The sequence below is a fragment of the Arabidopsis thaliana genome, chromosome 2 (assembly GCF_000001735.4).
Source record: "Arabidopsis thaliana chromosome 2, partial sequence".
Classification (NCBI taxonomy): Eukaryota; Viridiplantae; Streptophyta; class Magnoliopsida; order Brassicales; family Brassicaceae; genus Arabidopsis; species Arabidopsis thaliana.
In genome coordinates, this window is record NC_003071.7 from 1,470,227 (window position 1) to 1,484,123 (window position 13,897).

The 13,897-nt window shown below is 36.0% G+C and overlaps 2 protein-coding genes, 2 long non-coding RNA genes and 1 pseudogene across 13 annotated transcripts; 3 read left to right on the forward strand and 2 right to left on the reverse strand.

Annotated features, from left to right (window-relative positions):
• Positions 1–530: 530 nt before the first annotated feature.
• AT2G04260 lies at positions 531–1,251 on the forward strand (annotated as a pseudogene). Its single transcript has one exon.
• A 3,201-nt stretch (positions 1,252–4,452) lies between these two features.
• Positions 4,453–10,360, forward strand: RNEE/G (RNAse E/G-like protein; the record flags this gene model as incomplete). 9 transcript variants are annotated; one of them, NM_180656.2, is made up of 14 exons in its annotated part: positions 4,453–4,829; positions 5,100–5,203; positions 5,374–5,555; positions 5,724–5,982; positions 6,071–7,131; positions 7,214–7,531; positions 7,629–7,670; positions 7,937–8,061; positions 8,154–8,301; positions 8,611–8,683; positions 8,803–8,915; positions 9,031–9,150; positions 9,314–9,469; positions 9,594–9,883. In NM_180656.2, the coding sequence occupies exons 1-14, from the start codon at positions 4,735–4,737 to the stop codon at positions 9,786–9,788; spliced, it is 2,991 nt and encodes a 996-aa protein (NP_850987.1). In that variant the 5' UTR covers positions 4,453–4,734. The 9 variants fall into 9 exon arrangements, with proteins under 9 accessions (NP_850987.1, NP_001318196.1, NP_001325371.1 ...); NM_001335223.1 differs by having other exon boundaries at positions 4,510–4,829; positions 6,060–7,131; positions 9,594–10,360; NM_001335224.1 differs by having other exon boundaries at positions 4,510–4,829; positions 5,747–5,982; positions 9,594–9,788.
• AT2G04280 (calcium ion-binding protein) lies at positions 9,842–11,863 on the reverse strand. Its single transcript, NM_126461.3, has one exon. It carries the CDS (start codon positions 11,755–11,757, stop codon positions 10,051–10,053), a length of 1,707 nt encoding a protein of 568 aa, NP_565310.1. The 5' UTR covers positions 11,758–11,863; the 3' UTR covers positions 9,842–10,050.
• On the forward strand, positions 9,993–11,781 carry AT2G04755. Its single transcript, NR_140034.1, has one exon. It is a non-coding gene; the product is annotated as an other RNA (long non-coding RNA).
• Positions 11,864–13,612: 1,749 nt separating the features above from the next.
• On the reverse strand, positions 13,613–13,864 carry AT2G04765. Its single transcript, NR_140035.1, has one exon. It is a non-coding gene; the product is annotated as an other RNA (long non-coding RNA).
• Between the last annotated feature and the right edge of the window lie 33 nt (positions 13,865–13,897).

The following is a 13,897-nucleotide window of genomic DNA, read 5'->3' on the forward strand; positions in this document are numbered from 1 at the left end:
CACAGGAGAAATCCTCGTGGGTTCGAGTGATCTCAAGAATCCAACGGCTGAGCCAAATCTCGGAATCCCTCCCAACACAAAGATCGTTGATGAGTTTGAAGGGATTCATCTTGAGTGGACTCTACACTCTCTTGAGACTAAAAGTTATCCTTACGAGAAAAAGTAGTTTTTGCTTATCTCTTATCATTGACTAAAATCTTCAATCTTTTTGTTGTTCTTACATTGGTTCATGTTTTAGGTACTTTCATCTCACTTGTAAGAAGGAGTTTCGTGAGAAGATATTGAAAGATTATGAGACATCGCAAAGATCTCGTAATCTATACTTACAACCAAAAAGATTCATCATGGGAATCAGCCATCTTCGAGCACCACACGACCTTCGAGACCTTAGCCATTGAGCCGCAACTCAAGACCACTATGATTGACGATCTTGATGCTTTTTCTAAAGGAAAAGACTTCTCAAGAGCGTGGGACGCGCTTGGAAACGTGGATATCTTCTTTACGGTCCACCAGGTACTGGAAAGTCCTCTATGGTGGCTGCTATAGCTAATCACATGAACTGCAATATCTATGATCTCCAGATTCAGAGCGTTAAAGATGATGCTGAGTTGCGGAGGGTTCTCACCGCCACCAATAACAGATCAATTCTTCTCATTGAAGACATTGATTGTGGTACTGATTCGTCTCGTAGACGCCAGACCAAAAATGAAGAAGATGATAAGGTCAAAAAGAAAAAAAAAAAGCCTGACCTTGGGGTAAGTTGAAATGATTCCTCTGTTTCTAATTTTATTAACCTCTCTGTTTTTGAACCTAATGAATCTTCTTTCTTGTGGACAGATATCTTTGTCTGGTCTATTGAACTTTGTAGACGGTCTTTGGTCGAGCTGTGGAGAAGAAAGAATCATAATTTTCACAACCAATTACAAGGAGAAGCTCGACCCGGCATTGCTGAGGCCCGGAAGAATGGATGTTCACATTCTCATGGACTATTGCACTCCATTTGTCTTGAAGAAGCTTGTGGCTATGTACCTCAAAATTGATGACCATGTCCTGTTTGATCCCATTGAGAAGCTTGTCCTTGAGGTGAGTGTAACTCCTGCTGAAGTCGCGCAGCAGCTCATGGTGAGTAAGAACACTGATATTGCGCTCAAAGGTCTCATCGAATTCATCGAAAAAAAGAAGATAGAAAAGGAAGAAGTTACCAAAGTTGAGGAAGAGGGTGAGATTGAAGATGCTGAGACTAACGAATAAAAGATGCTCAACCATTAGTAGCTCTTTGGTGCCATAAATATCTTCAAGACTTCATTAGAAGTAACTTTATATTTCAGTTTTACTACAAATTGTTGCTGAAACGACATGTTGGTTGTCTATGAAGAGAAGGCTACGACATGTTGGTTCACAGTAGAACAATATGACTTGGATTCTTTCTCAAGAAACCTCGAATCAAACAACAGTATCCCATGCGTATGCTTGCTTGACTATCTGAGATATCTTGTGCTATTGCCACGGCATGCTGCAGAATTAGATATTTTCTTATTTAATTTGGATAATTTGTTATTTTAGTTTTGAATATTTGTGGACTTTCATTATTTTTAAAATTTAATTTATTTTAATATATAGATTTAAATTTAATTTATTTATAGAGTAAAATAAATCAATATAATTGAAATGATACGATCTATACTAACATTTGCCTTTGTAAAATATTACTTATGATGCGGATAACGGATCGTAGACAATTAATTTGCTAAATCATTTTGCTACAATTAATTTCTTAGAGTGAATATCACTACAAGAAAACAATTAATTTGCAAAATCATTGTGAAGTAAATAATATTTCACAAATTCATCGTAAATTTGTGAGAGATCTGTTTAAAATGTCACATTCTTAGCTAGTGAGGAACATTTATAGTCCTTTGGAATGTGTTGCTTGATAAGTGGAGACTGTGTTCCATTTTTCTTCACAAAAAATAATGCTAAGACAAAGATGTGTGTTCAGATGTTTTTGGTCACTCGCAAAACATGAATCAAACTTTTATTTTTTCCCGAAAAACCAATTTGAATTTGTTAGTAAGAGCACCATCACAAAAATCATGAAAGAGTGTCCATCTCTGGAAATAAAAGCACCTTCATTAGAAATATCGTAATAAAGTTTTTTACAATAAAAAATAATAATAAATGAAGGAAGAAAGCAAGGAAGATTTCTTAAATGAGAAATTTTGAGATACCTATAAGAACCCTATAAAACACTTGTCTCACATATATTAGTTCAATTTTTATTTTAAAGTTATGAAAATGTTCAATTAACGCACAAATAGTGCCTTTAGGCAAAACAATTATCGATTGAGAAGGAGAATGAGATATTTCTTTAGACATACAAAAACACATTAATCGTCACATTTTTCTTACAAAGTGCATTCAAAAATGGCTTTATAAAAGTCAACACATTTGGTAATGTAACCACAAATGTTTACGATATCCAAAGGAGCATCATATTAGACGACCTAAGTACCTGAATTTCTGTTTTGGAGTCATATAGCTTCATTTTATAGCCTTTTTTAATTACGGGGTAAAATAAATAAAATATTTAATAATATTTATTATGTCTCATAGTTCATTGCATATATTGTAGGCCTTCGAAAGAAGAATAAACATAATAGTAATGTAATCCTTTTGTAATATAGAGTGTATCTTTTGATATTGTGACAACAGCAAAGTATGTCAGATAATGACCAGAATATGGTGTGTATTCCATATCGATGGTGTGGATGTGACGTGCGTCACTAATATTCTCGGAACCTGAGACCGTCCAACAGTACTCTGCAATTTTGATTAAAATGATATTCTTAGAAGAAATATATATTTTATTTTTACTCAAAACTGCAAATGTTGCTCGACGAATATGAAGATAAGTGATCGTTCTATCTGGCTTTAGTTCACTGATTATATCAAGTTTTTCAGCCAAGTCTCAAGGGATGTTCTAGACATCAAAATAAGACAATTATTAAGATCAAAAATCTGACAACTAAAAGGTATATAACAATATTATTCATCTATTATATCTTGATTCTTCTTAGTAAAGTTTCAAGTAAATGAAAACAAGATTGATGTATAAACTTAGAGTACAAGAGCTTTGTGTCATTTATATAAAAGAAATGCTAGAGAACAAATGAGAAAAATTATTTGGGAAGAAGTGCTTTCTAGATCCTCTAAATCATATATATATATATATAATCAATGTATTTAAACAAATAAATAGAAACAAGACATTGTTTCTATGCACTTGCAAGTAAATGTGTTTTACACTTCACTAAAGCTTCCCTTACCACTAGACCACAAATGATTGGGCGTGAGTCATGTTTCTGAAACCTATATCATGTCTTGATTGTACAAATAACGCATGATTAAGCTGTAGATTCTGAAAATAGAATATATTGAAGCTTTCCACAGTTAGGGCCGGCTCATTGGGGGTGAAAGGGGAGCAATATTTCTGGATCTAAATTATTTTGGGTAAATTTAAAGGTCCAATTTTTTTAGTATGAAAAAGTGTCATTTTGAAAGATTTATAAGAATTTTTTAGCATGAAAATAGGTCCAAATATTTTTTTAGTATGAAGAAAGGCCAATTTAAAAGAGTTTTAAGATTTATTAGCATAAAAAGGGCACAATTTTTTCTTTTAGTATGAAAAAGACCAATGTTTAAGATTTGTACATGGACTCTGAATTCATTGAGCTGCCATAGTGAGTAAAATTTGGAAACAAAACTAAAAAAACATAACAAAATATCTCGTTGAATTCAATACAAAAAGCATATACAAACACAACAATGTAACAATTTCAAAATATTTGCTCTTAAGAAATAAAAATCTTCAACCTTGAAGAGCATATGTTAGAACCAAGCTCCTTCTACCAAAACTATATAAAACAATCGAAATAGAGAAGCATATGTACCAACAATGTGGCTAGCGGGTAACTACTCGTCAATACATTACCAATATAAAAACAAAGTCTGTCAGAAACACACTATATTCTGGTTAGTATCTAACAAACTTTGATGATGTTAGAAAATCAAATGATAGACTCCATATTACAAAGGGACTACACTGTTATTATGGCTATTCTTCTTTCAGAGGCCCATACTATGCAATGAACCATGTGACATATTCTCTTCATTCCCATACATGGCTACTTAAATGTTTTACCAATCAGAAATTTGTCGTTCTAATCACGTAATAACCTTTATTAGTATTCACCCGTTTTTTTAAAACTCCAACATTCGCATTCTCATCCGCTGCGTTTAAGTCTGTCGAGCCTATAACCCCCTAAAAATGCCATAATCTTCTTACCAATCACAATTGATATCATCATTTTGAACATTTCAAAATTCTCCCGTTGGGCTTAGACCTTAATTAATGGGTCTAAAGTAGACCACATATCTAACTATGAGTTGTTGTTGGGCTTTGGAAAACTACACACGTGTGAGACAATATCTACCGCACGTGTCAGTGCAAGGCGCCAAAGCCACCATTATCCTTCCGTTATCGTCTATCTTCTCCACCTTCCCGGAATCCAATTCACCAATTCCTAAGCATTCTTCAGAAATCCGAGCTGCTTTTTGCCACATCTATTCGCTTCGAATCTCTTTTCACCAGCTCAAAAACTGTCGCTTTCAATTCCGCTCGTTTCGTCCCACCGCTCCGTGTATTGCTGAACTTCTTCATAGCAACTCAATACCATGGATGTTACTGAAGTTCCATGGCGTCGTCTTCCTCAATTTTCCGTTTCTTCACGCGCCTCGTGGCTCGTTTCTTCTGGGTTTCCGCTTTCTTCGTAAGTTCTTTCATTGAGGCATTTTATCATACACTTTGTCTGTGGGATTCTAATTCCTGTTCTTATCTTCTTTCGATTTTTGAATCTATTGTGGAAGTGGGTTTCTTAGGTTCTGAACGGGATTGAAACATTTGTTTGTACTCAGTTTCTTGAGTTCATATCTCACAGTGCTCTCCCCTGAAACTCATTTTATAGACCAGGGAAAAATATATGCATGAATCCAAAGGAAATGATACTTTGGACTAACTTGGAATCTCTGTTGTTCAACAGATATATGTTCTCTCATGTTGAGCGTGGAAAGACGTTTAGGCTTACCTTGTGCTTTGGGGTCTCTCGTTTACGTCCAAGGTCTGCTATTGTAAGTGCACAACAAGGTAATTGGGAGTACAAAACTTAAAAGTTTTCAGAGAATATCATGGTTTAACTTTCCTGTGGTGTTCTCAGTTTGTCTTTTCATGGAATTTCAGTTGAGTCATGCCTCAACTTGTGAAGTTTCTTTGTTTGCATTTTCAGCCACTGAGATTTTTGTTATCTGTATTCTCAGAACAGCCACCTAGTCGTCTCAAAGGATTATGCGAGGTCGTTTGGATTGTGGAAGCTGATCTGGCAGCCAATGAACATCTCTACGTTACTGGAGATCCTTCTACATTAGGTAGCTGGGAGCCAGACTGCGCAATCTCAATGTATCCTACGGAAAATGATAATGAATGGGAAGCTAAAGTCAAGGTAATCTATTCTTTTGTTTCACTTAAGCCGTAGCGAACATAAGTAGAGATGTATCTTAATTTACATAAAACGTTTGAACGTTTAGTCGTAGTAACAAAAGGAACCAACCTCAATTCTTGAAAGTGAGTTCAGATGTCGTGTTTGCTTTTAACTTAATATGCTTGGCAGATTGCTTCTGGTGTAAATTTCAGGTATAATTATCTGTTAAAAGCTGGATATGGATCTTCATCGGATGTCATCTGGAGACCAGGGCCACAATTTTCGTTATCAGTTCCTTCCTCTGTCAATCAAGACAGAAAAATAATTATAAGGGATTCATGGATGAGTATGAGTATTTCCTCAAAATCACAAGAATCCTACGGATGGGGGTCTTGGATTGATGATGCTTACCTTTTTCCAAACTGTGTTACCCCAGCTCAAAGCGAAGGTAAAATCTCGGTGGTTCCTCCTTGTTCAGTCTCTTTTCATCCTTTGCAAAATGTTTTAAAACTTAAATGCTTCCAGTGGTTTGGCAGATGAATGCACTTCCGCCGATAGTGCTATAGAAGTCCCGAGAACACATCTGAATGATAAGCAAGTAGGAGCTGAATCTTTCTTATGTGATGAGCTTGCAGCCTTTTCGTCAGAGAACTCAAACTTAAGTGCGTTATTTTCTGACAACTATCAGCCTATCGAGGAACCGTGGTTGATTCAAGAATCTATTACCTTACAACATGAAAGGAATATGCAGACTGATAGCGAACAAGATGTTGAAAGCTGTGATGACAATGAAAATAACTTAAATACCGATGAACAAAATCACCAGCTGACTGAGACTCTCTTACCAGATGGTGGATTTTTCCAATCAGAATCCATTGCTACTACGATACTGATCAATTCTTCTATATGTACGGTGCAAAGGATTGCTGTATTGGAAGGTGGAAAGCTGGTCGAGTTATTGTTGGAACCAGTTAAGACCAATGTGCAGTGTGATAGTGTTTACCTGGGCGTAATCACTAAGTTTGTGCCCCATATGGGTGGTGCATTTGTGAATATCGGAAGTGCTAGACATTCTTTCATGGACATTAAGTCAAACAGGGAACCATTCATATTCCCTCCATTTTGTGATGGATCGAAGAAGCAAGCAGCTGATGGTTCTCCGATCCTCTCTATGAATGACATTCCAGCTCCCCATGAAATCGAACATGCTTCCTATGACTTTGAAGCCAGTAGTTTATTAGACATTGATTCAAATGACCCTGGGGAATCTTTTCATGATGATGACGATGAGCATGAAAATGATGAATATCATGTCTCAGATCATCTAGCTGGACTAGTTAATGGAACTGTAGTTAACCATGGCGCTGTGGAAGTTGGATCTGAGAATGGCCATATTCCTATGGAGAGAGGACACTCTGCAGATTCTCTTGATTCGAACGCATCAGTTGCAAAAGCTTCTAAGGTGATGTCGTCTAAGGATAATAAGTGGATTCAAGTTCGGAAAGGAACCAAAATTATTGTGCAAGTTGTTAAAGAGGGCCTCGGTACGAAAGGTCCAACTCTTACTGCTTACCCGAAGCTGAGAAGTAGATTCTGGGTATGAGATATGTTTTATCCCGTTACTCTTTTCCATTTGTTTCTTATTATTCTATTTTCTGAAATAAAGTTTATCCTTATAGGTACTATTGACTCGTTGCAAACGAATTGGAGTCTCGAAAAAAATTTCGGGAGTTGAGAGAACCCGGTTAAAAGTTATAGCAAAAACATTGCAGCCTCAAGGTTTTGGCCTGACTGTAAGGACTGTAGCTGCTGGCCATTCTCTAGAAGAACTGCAGAAAGACTTAGATGGTCTGCTTTTAACCTGGAAGAACATTACAGATGAAGCAAAATCTGCAGCCCTTGCTGCAGATGAAGGTGTGGAAGGAGCCATTCCAGCGCTGCTACATAGAGCAATGGGTCAAACACTATCAGTTGTGCAGGACTATTTCAATGACAAGGTAGTTAGCTCATTTTCCATACATTTCTCCTCCAGTGGCCCCTTTAGGTTCTATGTGTTGAATTCTCAAGTGACAGTAATATCTTGGTTTTTTCCAGGTTGAGAAGATGGTGGTTGACTCTCCCAGGACATACCATGAGGTACATTGCCCCCATTTTGCTCAATTCTATTTTCCATAATAAGAAATGAAGGAGACTTTCCCTTTCATAAACATCGATTTTATTACCCTCTACATTTATTGATTTACATATATCTTGAATGTTATTTTCAAATGCTCAAGTAAAAGCTCCAGTTATCCAACTGTTGCACTTGCAGATAACTAAACTTTTACCGTAATCTAGAATGGCCCACTCAATAGAGCAGATTGTATATCCAAATTATTTCACTAACTAGTATTAGTTTACAGGTCACACACTACCTGCAGGATATGGCACCTGATCTTTGTAATCGAGTGGAATTGCATGATAAGGGTATCCCTCTTTTTGATTTATATGAAATTGAGGAGGAAATCGAAGGTATTCTTAGTAAAAGGTAAGAAGGGGCTAACACTGCACTGTCCGGAGTTATAACCCACCTTTTCCTTAACATATATCTTCATGTAAATTGTATTTTGCCTCTTGCAGAGTTCCACTTTCCAATGGAGGTTCTTTGGTGATTGAACAAACTGAGGCGTTAGTCTCTATTGATGTGAACGGAGGACATGGAATGTTTGGTCAGGGTAATTCACAGGAGAAAGCTATTTTAGAAGTTAATCTTGCTGCTGCCAGACAAGTATGTGATACATTTTGACTACTAGATTGCATATTCATTTGCCAACCTTTTGCGGCAGAAATTCTGCCTCTGAAAAGGGCCCTAGTAATTATTCTATAGAGCGTAATGCGGTCAGATTCGAGCATATTTATGGGTGTATGAATTATCTGATGACTAGTGAATGCCGTAGGAAATTTTTAACATGGAGAAAGAGTAACTGTTTGAGGCCTGCTTGTCTTGTGTAGTTCTCCTTGAAGTCTACTCAAGTTTTGCAATATGCTGATCTTGAAAAGCATTTATTAAGTAATACTCGATGCGATCATGTAACAGATTGCAAGGGAGATTCGGCTGAGAGATATTGGCGGTATCATTGTGGTAGATTTCATCGACATGGCAGATGAATGTGAGTTAGAATGTCATTTTTATTCATCCAATCACATATTCAAATATTCTCGATGTGCAAATCCCTTTCTTGAATGATGGATGTCCTGTATACTCTTGTTTTTTATTTTTGGGTTTCAGCAAATAAGAGACTCGTTTATGAAGAGGTTAAGAAAGCCGTGGAGAGAGATAGGTCACTGGTAAAAGTATCAGAGCTGTCTAGACACGGACTTATGGAGATAACAAGAAAAAGGGTATAGTCCCAACTTGTGGATGTTTATCTCTTTCTGTAGAGCTTCTAATTAATTCTTTTGGCATAGCACGCCCCCTCGATTTATACTTATTGTAGTGAATCTATTTTTTTCACAGGTTCGGCCGAGTGTAACATTTATGATCAGTGAACCATGTTCTTGCTGTCACGCAACTGGTAGAGTGGAGGCACTGGAGACTACCTTTTCCAAAATTGAACAAGAGATTTGTCGGCAGCTTGTGAGTGTTATAATCTCGATTCTTTTCTGTTACTTCTCTTTCCAACCAAATGAAGAACATCTTGAATAAATGATTGTCGTTGTTGCCTACTATTGTTGTTCTTCATAATTTTCTTCATCCTTTTCGATGATTTTTTGTTCCATGTTTTGCCTAAAAATTTCAGGCAAAGATGGAGAAAAGAGGAGACCTGGAAAACCCCAAATCGTGGCCAAGATTCATATTGCGGGTGGACAGTCATATGTCAAGCTTCTTGACTACGGGGAAGAGGACGCGGCTTGCAATCCTCAGTAGTTCCCTGAAAGTATGGATTCTCTTAAAGGTACCTTCAGCACACTCTTACTCCTCTGTCGTGATTCGCTTTAGCCAGAAGCTTGCATTGATGAGGCTGTGTCTGAATATTAGCTTTTCTGACACAACCGAGGAATAATAAATGTCTTTTGTAGGTTGCTAGACATTTCACCAGAGGAACCTTTGAGGTTAAACCGTTCATGGATGAGAAGACAGTAAACGAAAGACAGCATCAAGTTGCCATTTCACTGCTCAAGAAAGCTGACGCCATAGCAGACTCCTCCGGCAAGAAGAAGCTCACTCTAATTCCAATTAAGAAGGAGAAGACCAGTGGTAAACAAAGGCGATGAGACTATTTTTCTTTCTTGGCATCACTTTTGTTAGTTGTATCAAATAATACTGTACCGAATCAATTTTTGTGTATCAATATCATCTTCTTCCCAAGATTTTGCATTCCAAAGAAATAGAACCAAACTAGGACATATATTAGTCTAAAAGTCACTGAGACAAAACAACAGTAATGGAAAATACAAAGCTATTCTACAATACAAAACTGGAAACAAGTGGTACAAGACGATTCAAACAACAAATAAATGAGGAATATGACAGAGATCAGGAAGTTGCAGCATTGCAGGTCCCAACTCCATCTTTACAATCGTTTGTAAGATCGTTGAATGTTTCAATCTGCTTCTTCCCTCTCAAGAATACTTCTGTGTCAACAGATGCTCTCATGTAACCATCAAATTCGACCGGGTTGCCTCCATTAAGCTTAGTAGTCTCTGAATACCACTCACTGCTCTCATCCCAAAGATCTTTGTAGTCGTAAAGGAAATGAGTGGCGTACTTATCTTTCAAAGGGTTGAAGAAGGATAATTCTCCTTCATTTGTTGCGATGTAGAGATGCCTTCCTTCTTCAACTTTGTCCTGCAAGGTCGACAAGAGAGCGCTCGGGGAAGTATCCGCTTCAAGATTAGGCCAAACCTCCTTGTTTCTTGCTTTCTCTCCTCTCTCAATGTGTACAGCATCGTAGTCCCAGTTTAACCTTGATGCAATAGCAGAGACGATTTCCATCAACCTTCTTGATTTCCATAACAGATGCCACGGTCGTTTAACAACAGATTCTGCATCTCCTTCACAAACCCTGTACCAATAATTGTCTGGTTCTACAGATCCAAACTTCCTCATTATCAACGTATCTTTGACAGCCGCGAGCTTCATGGGAGTGACCCTAAAATCCTCCACGAGATGAAGGTTCAATCTATTTCTTCTCTTCTTACGCAATTTCCCCCACTGAGCCCAAAACTGAGCTTCATCCAACACAGAAGCAGCTTCTTTCAAATGCTCGAAATCAAAGTAAAACCTGAAATCCTTGCCTTCCTCATTCTGACCAGACGAAGTATAGATAGAAGACAAACACAAGGTCAAATCCATCACTAGAGTCCTATTCAAATACTGAGCTTCCCCAAGAGCACACAAGAAACTCCACAGAAAATGATTCATACTCTTACACCTATCTCCACCACCAACATAAACCAAATACTTGCCAGTCTTAAACACACTATCAGACTCAACCATAGGAAGAGAATCATTCACAAGTTCACCAACAACAGGCAAAGAGAAATCATCTTTCTTCCCACCAGTTTTCTCAAACCCAGCTTTCTGATTCTTCTTCCTCTTCCTCGCATTCAAACCCGAATGATACTCACCAATCCCAACAACACTCACACTACAATTCTCAGACTTAGCAACAACAAACCTCCTATAATCCTTATAAAAAGCAGCACTCTTCCCATCTCTAGGCCTATAACGCCACGCCATATCACAAGAATTCACACCTTCTTCGCCAGTAACAGGCTTACCAAACTTATAAAAGTGAATATCTTTAAACTTGTCAATAGTAGCTCTCATCATAAGATGAAACACTTGCTGATCTTTGCAATCAATTGGAGTATTCACATCACATTCCAACTTGTTACCCTCTTCCTCTGTAGTAGTCTCATTGGTGCTGGCTTCAACATCGTTTATGTTGATAAACTCTGCAAATGCGGTTTGGTTAGCGAGCATGAAATCTTCACCGGTTTTAACAACGGAGTCATCGGATCTAAGTGTAGCGTTTGATGTGGAAGTGAGGAAAGTTGTGATTTTGTCAGATGGGTGGAAGAGAGGATCTTCTGGTTCGTAAGTTGCGGCGATTATGGTGAAGATTAGTACTCCGAAGACGAAGAGTGAGAAGCCTATGTTACCGATTAAGGTAAGTGCGTTTTGACCTAGATTCTCTGCACGGAATCCTCCTCCACGAATCGCAGATCGGCCAAACATTTTCTATTCTACGGATCTGGGAATGAAGAATGAGAAGACCCTAGAGATCTGATGACCCACCTCTAGTTACCCTGGAGGATTTGTGTATCCATCAGTGAATTTGCTTGGCCCGAGTCGAGTGATTGAAGCTTGAGTGAGTTGGAGTGAAGATCCACCGACAATGGCAGATTTGTAATTTTGCAGCGCAATTGTAAAACGCGATACATATTTTTAGTTTAGAATTATTTTTGGCTATATTAATGCATATGGCTAAAAGACTTGAAAAATAGATATTTACTATAGATTGTTTAATATTAGGTAACTATGAAAGAGAAAAAAACTAAAACCATTTAATATTCTTTCTATTCTATTTAATTTATCAAATATGATATTGTCTCATAATATTATTTATTACCCGATATTGTAGGTATGATATTGTTCATCATATACCTGACGACACTATTCATCCAAAATTTACAACACTATTTATCATTAGATTGTATAAAACATTTATGATTTATGTAGATAACTATTTATGATATGGTTATCATATTCTTTCTATTTTATTTAATTTATCAAATATGTCATTGTCTTACAACATTATTGATTATGAATATTGTAGGCATGATACAATTTATCATATACCTGACGATACTATTCATCCAAAATTTACAACATTATTTATTATTGGATTGCATAAAATATTTATCATTTATGTAGATAACTATTTGATTAATATGTTAATTAGTATAATATCGCGCTAAATACAAATAAATATTTGATTAACATGTTAACTAGTATAGTATCACGATAAATTTATATATATTATATTAAACCATTTACCGTATCATATCAATTAATATGAAATAATCAATATAAAATTATAATAACATGTTATACTGAATATAACGTGCTAACATATTAAATATCTGAATAATATTTATATAAATATAGTAAAATATTTGATATATAGTGAAATTATAACAATAGTTGATACATGGCATATTTGGTAAATTAAAAAAAGTAGGAAGGACAGTTATGACTTTAATTTTTCTCTCTTTCATACTTACCTAATATTGAATTATCAATAGTAAAAATCTGATTTTCACATTTTCTGGGCATATCCATTGATATTTTCAATTATTTCTTGGTAATTTTAACAACATAATCCCCCACTATTTCTTGAGAGAACTCTCTATTGGAGTTGCTTAAAAACACACTTGTTGAGTAGAGTCTGTTTCTTTCTTTTTTTTCATTTTAACCTAAATCAATTATAGGATTTATATCCCAAATATCCGACCTAAAAGAGATGTGAGTATTCAAAATATTTTATTCAAGCCAATAATTTTTAAGAAACCAAATGGTTACTATTGGTAAGAAATTTCTGGTTTTAAATTTATAAATCTTTTTCTTAGCTTTGTTTTCAAAAGTCTATATTTCTTTTATATGTATTCTCGAGTTTTGCTTTTGGTATTGTTATTATAGATAACCAAAAGTTTTTTTTACTGTTTCTCATATATATATAAAAGACAATTTAACCAACCACTTAAACATAAATTTAGCAAAAACTAAAAACAAACATATATTACAGAGACATAGGATAAAAAAAATGAGTCTTCATAGTTTAGATATTCCACTCATTAATTTTCTATTTTTGTAAATAGTTCTTTTTCAAGCCTTAAAACTTATTTCGATTCAACAAAAAAATGACATTTATTTTTAAGGGAAAAGCCATAAAATTTATTTTTAAGAGACAGAGAATCTCCCGAACCTCGTTTCCATGGCTCAACAACTTCCAATCGTAGTATATCCTGCACAAAATCATTAGTACATGCAATTACCCAAGAACATCAAGGTAAACAAAACAATTATATTCTCATTTTTGTAGCAAGATTCAGGGTTAAAGAATACTTTCTTGAAATTTGGGGATTCAAAGAACTGTAGCGAATTTGGGGACTCGAAAACTGTAAGGAAATTGATGGAATCGAGAAACTGTAGTGAATTTGGGGAATCGAAAAATTGTAGTGAAATTGACGGAATCGAGAAACAGTGGCGAATTTGGGAAATCGAGGCAGTGTATTTCGAAATCAGATTTAAAAATCTTAAGACATCAAGATTTAGGGAATGCGAGATTTATGGAATTTGTAACATTTACGCAAGA

Coding starts and splice junctions, on each gene's coding strand:
- AT2G04280 (NM_126461.3), bottom strand. CDS start 11,757: ATGTTTGGCCGATCTGCGATTCGTGGAGGAGGATTCCGTGCAGAGAAT.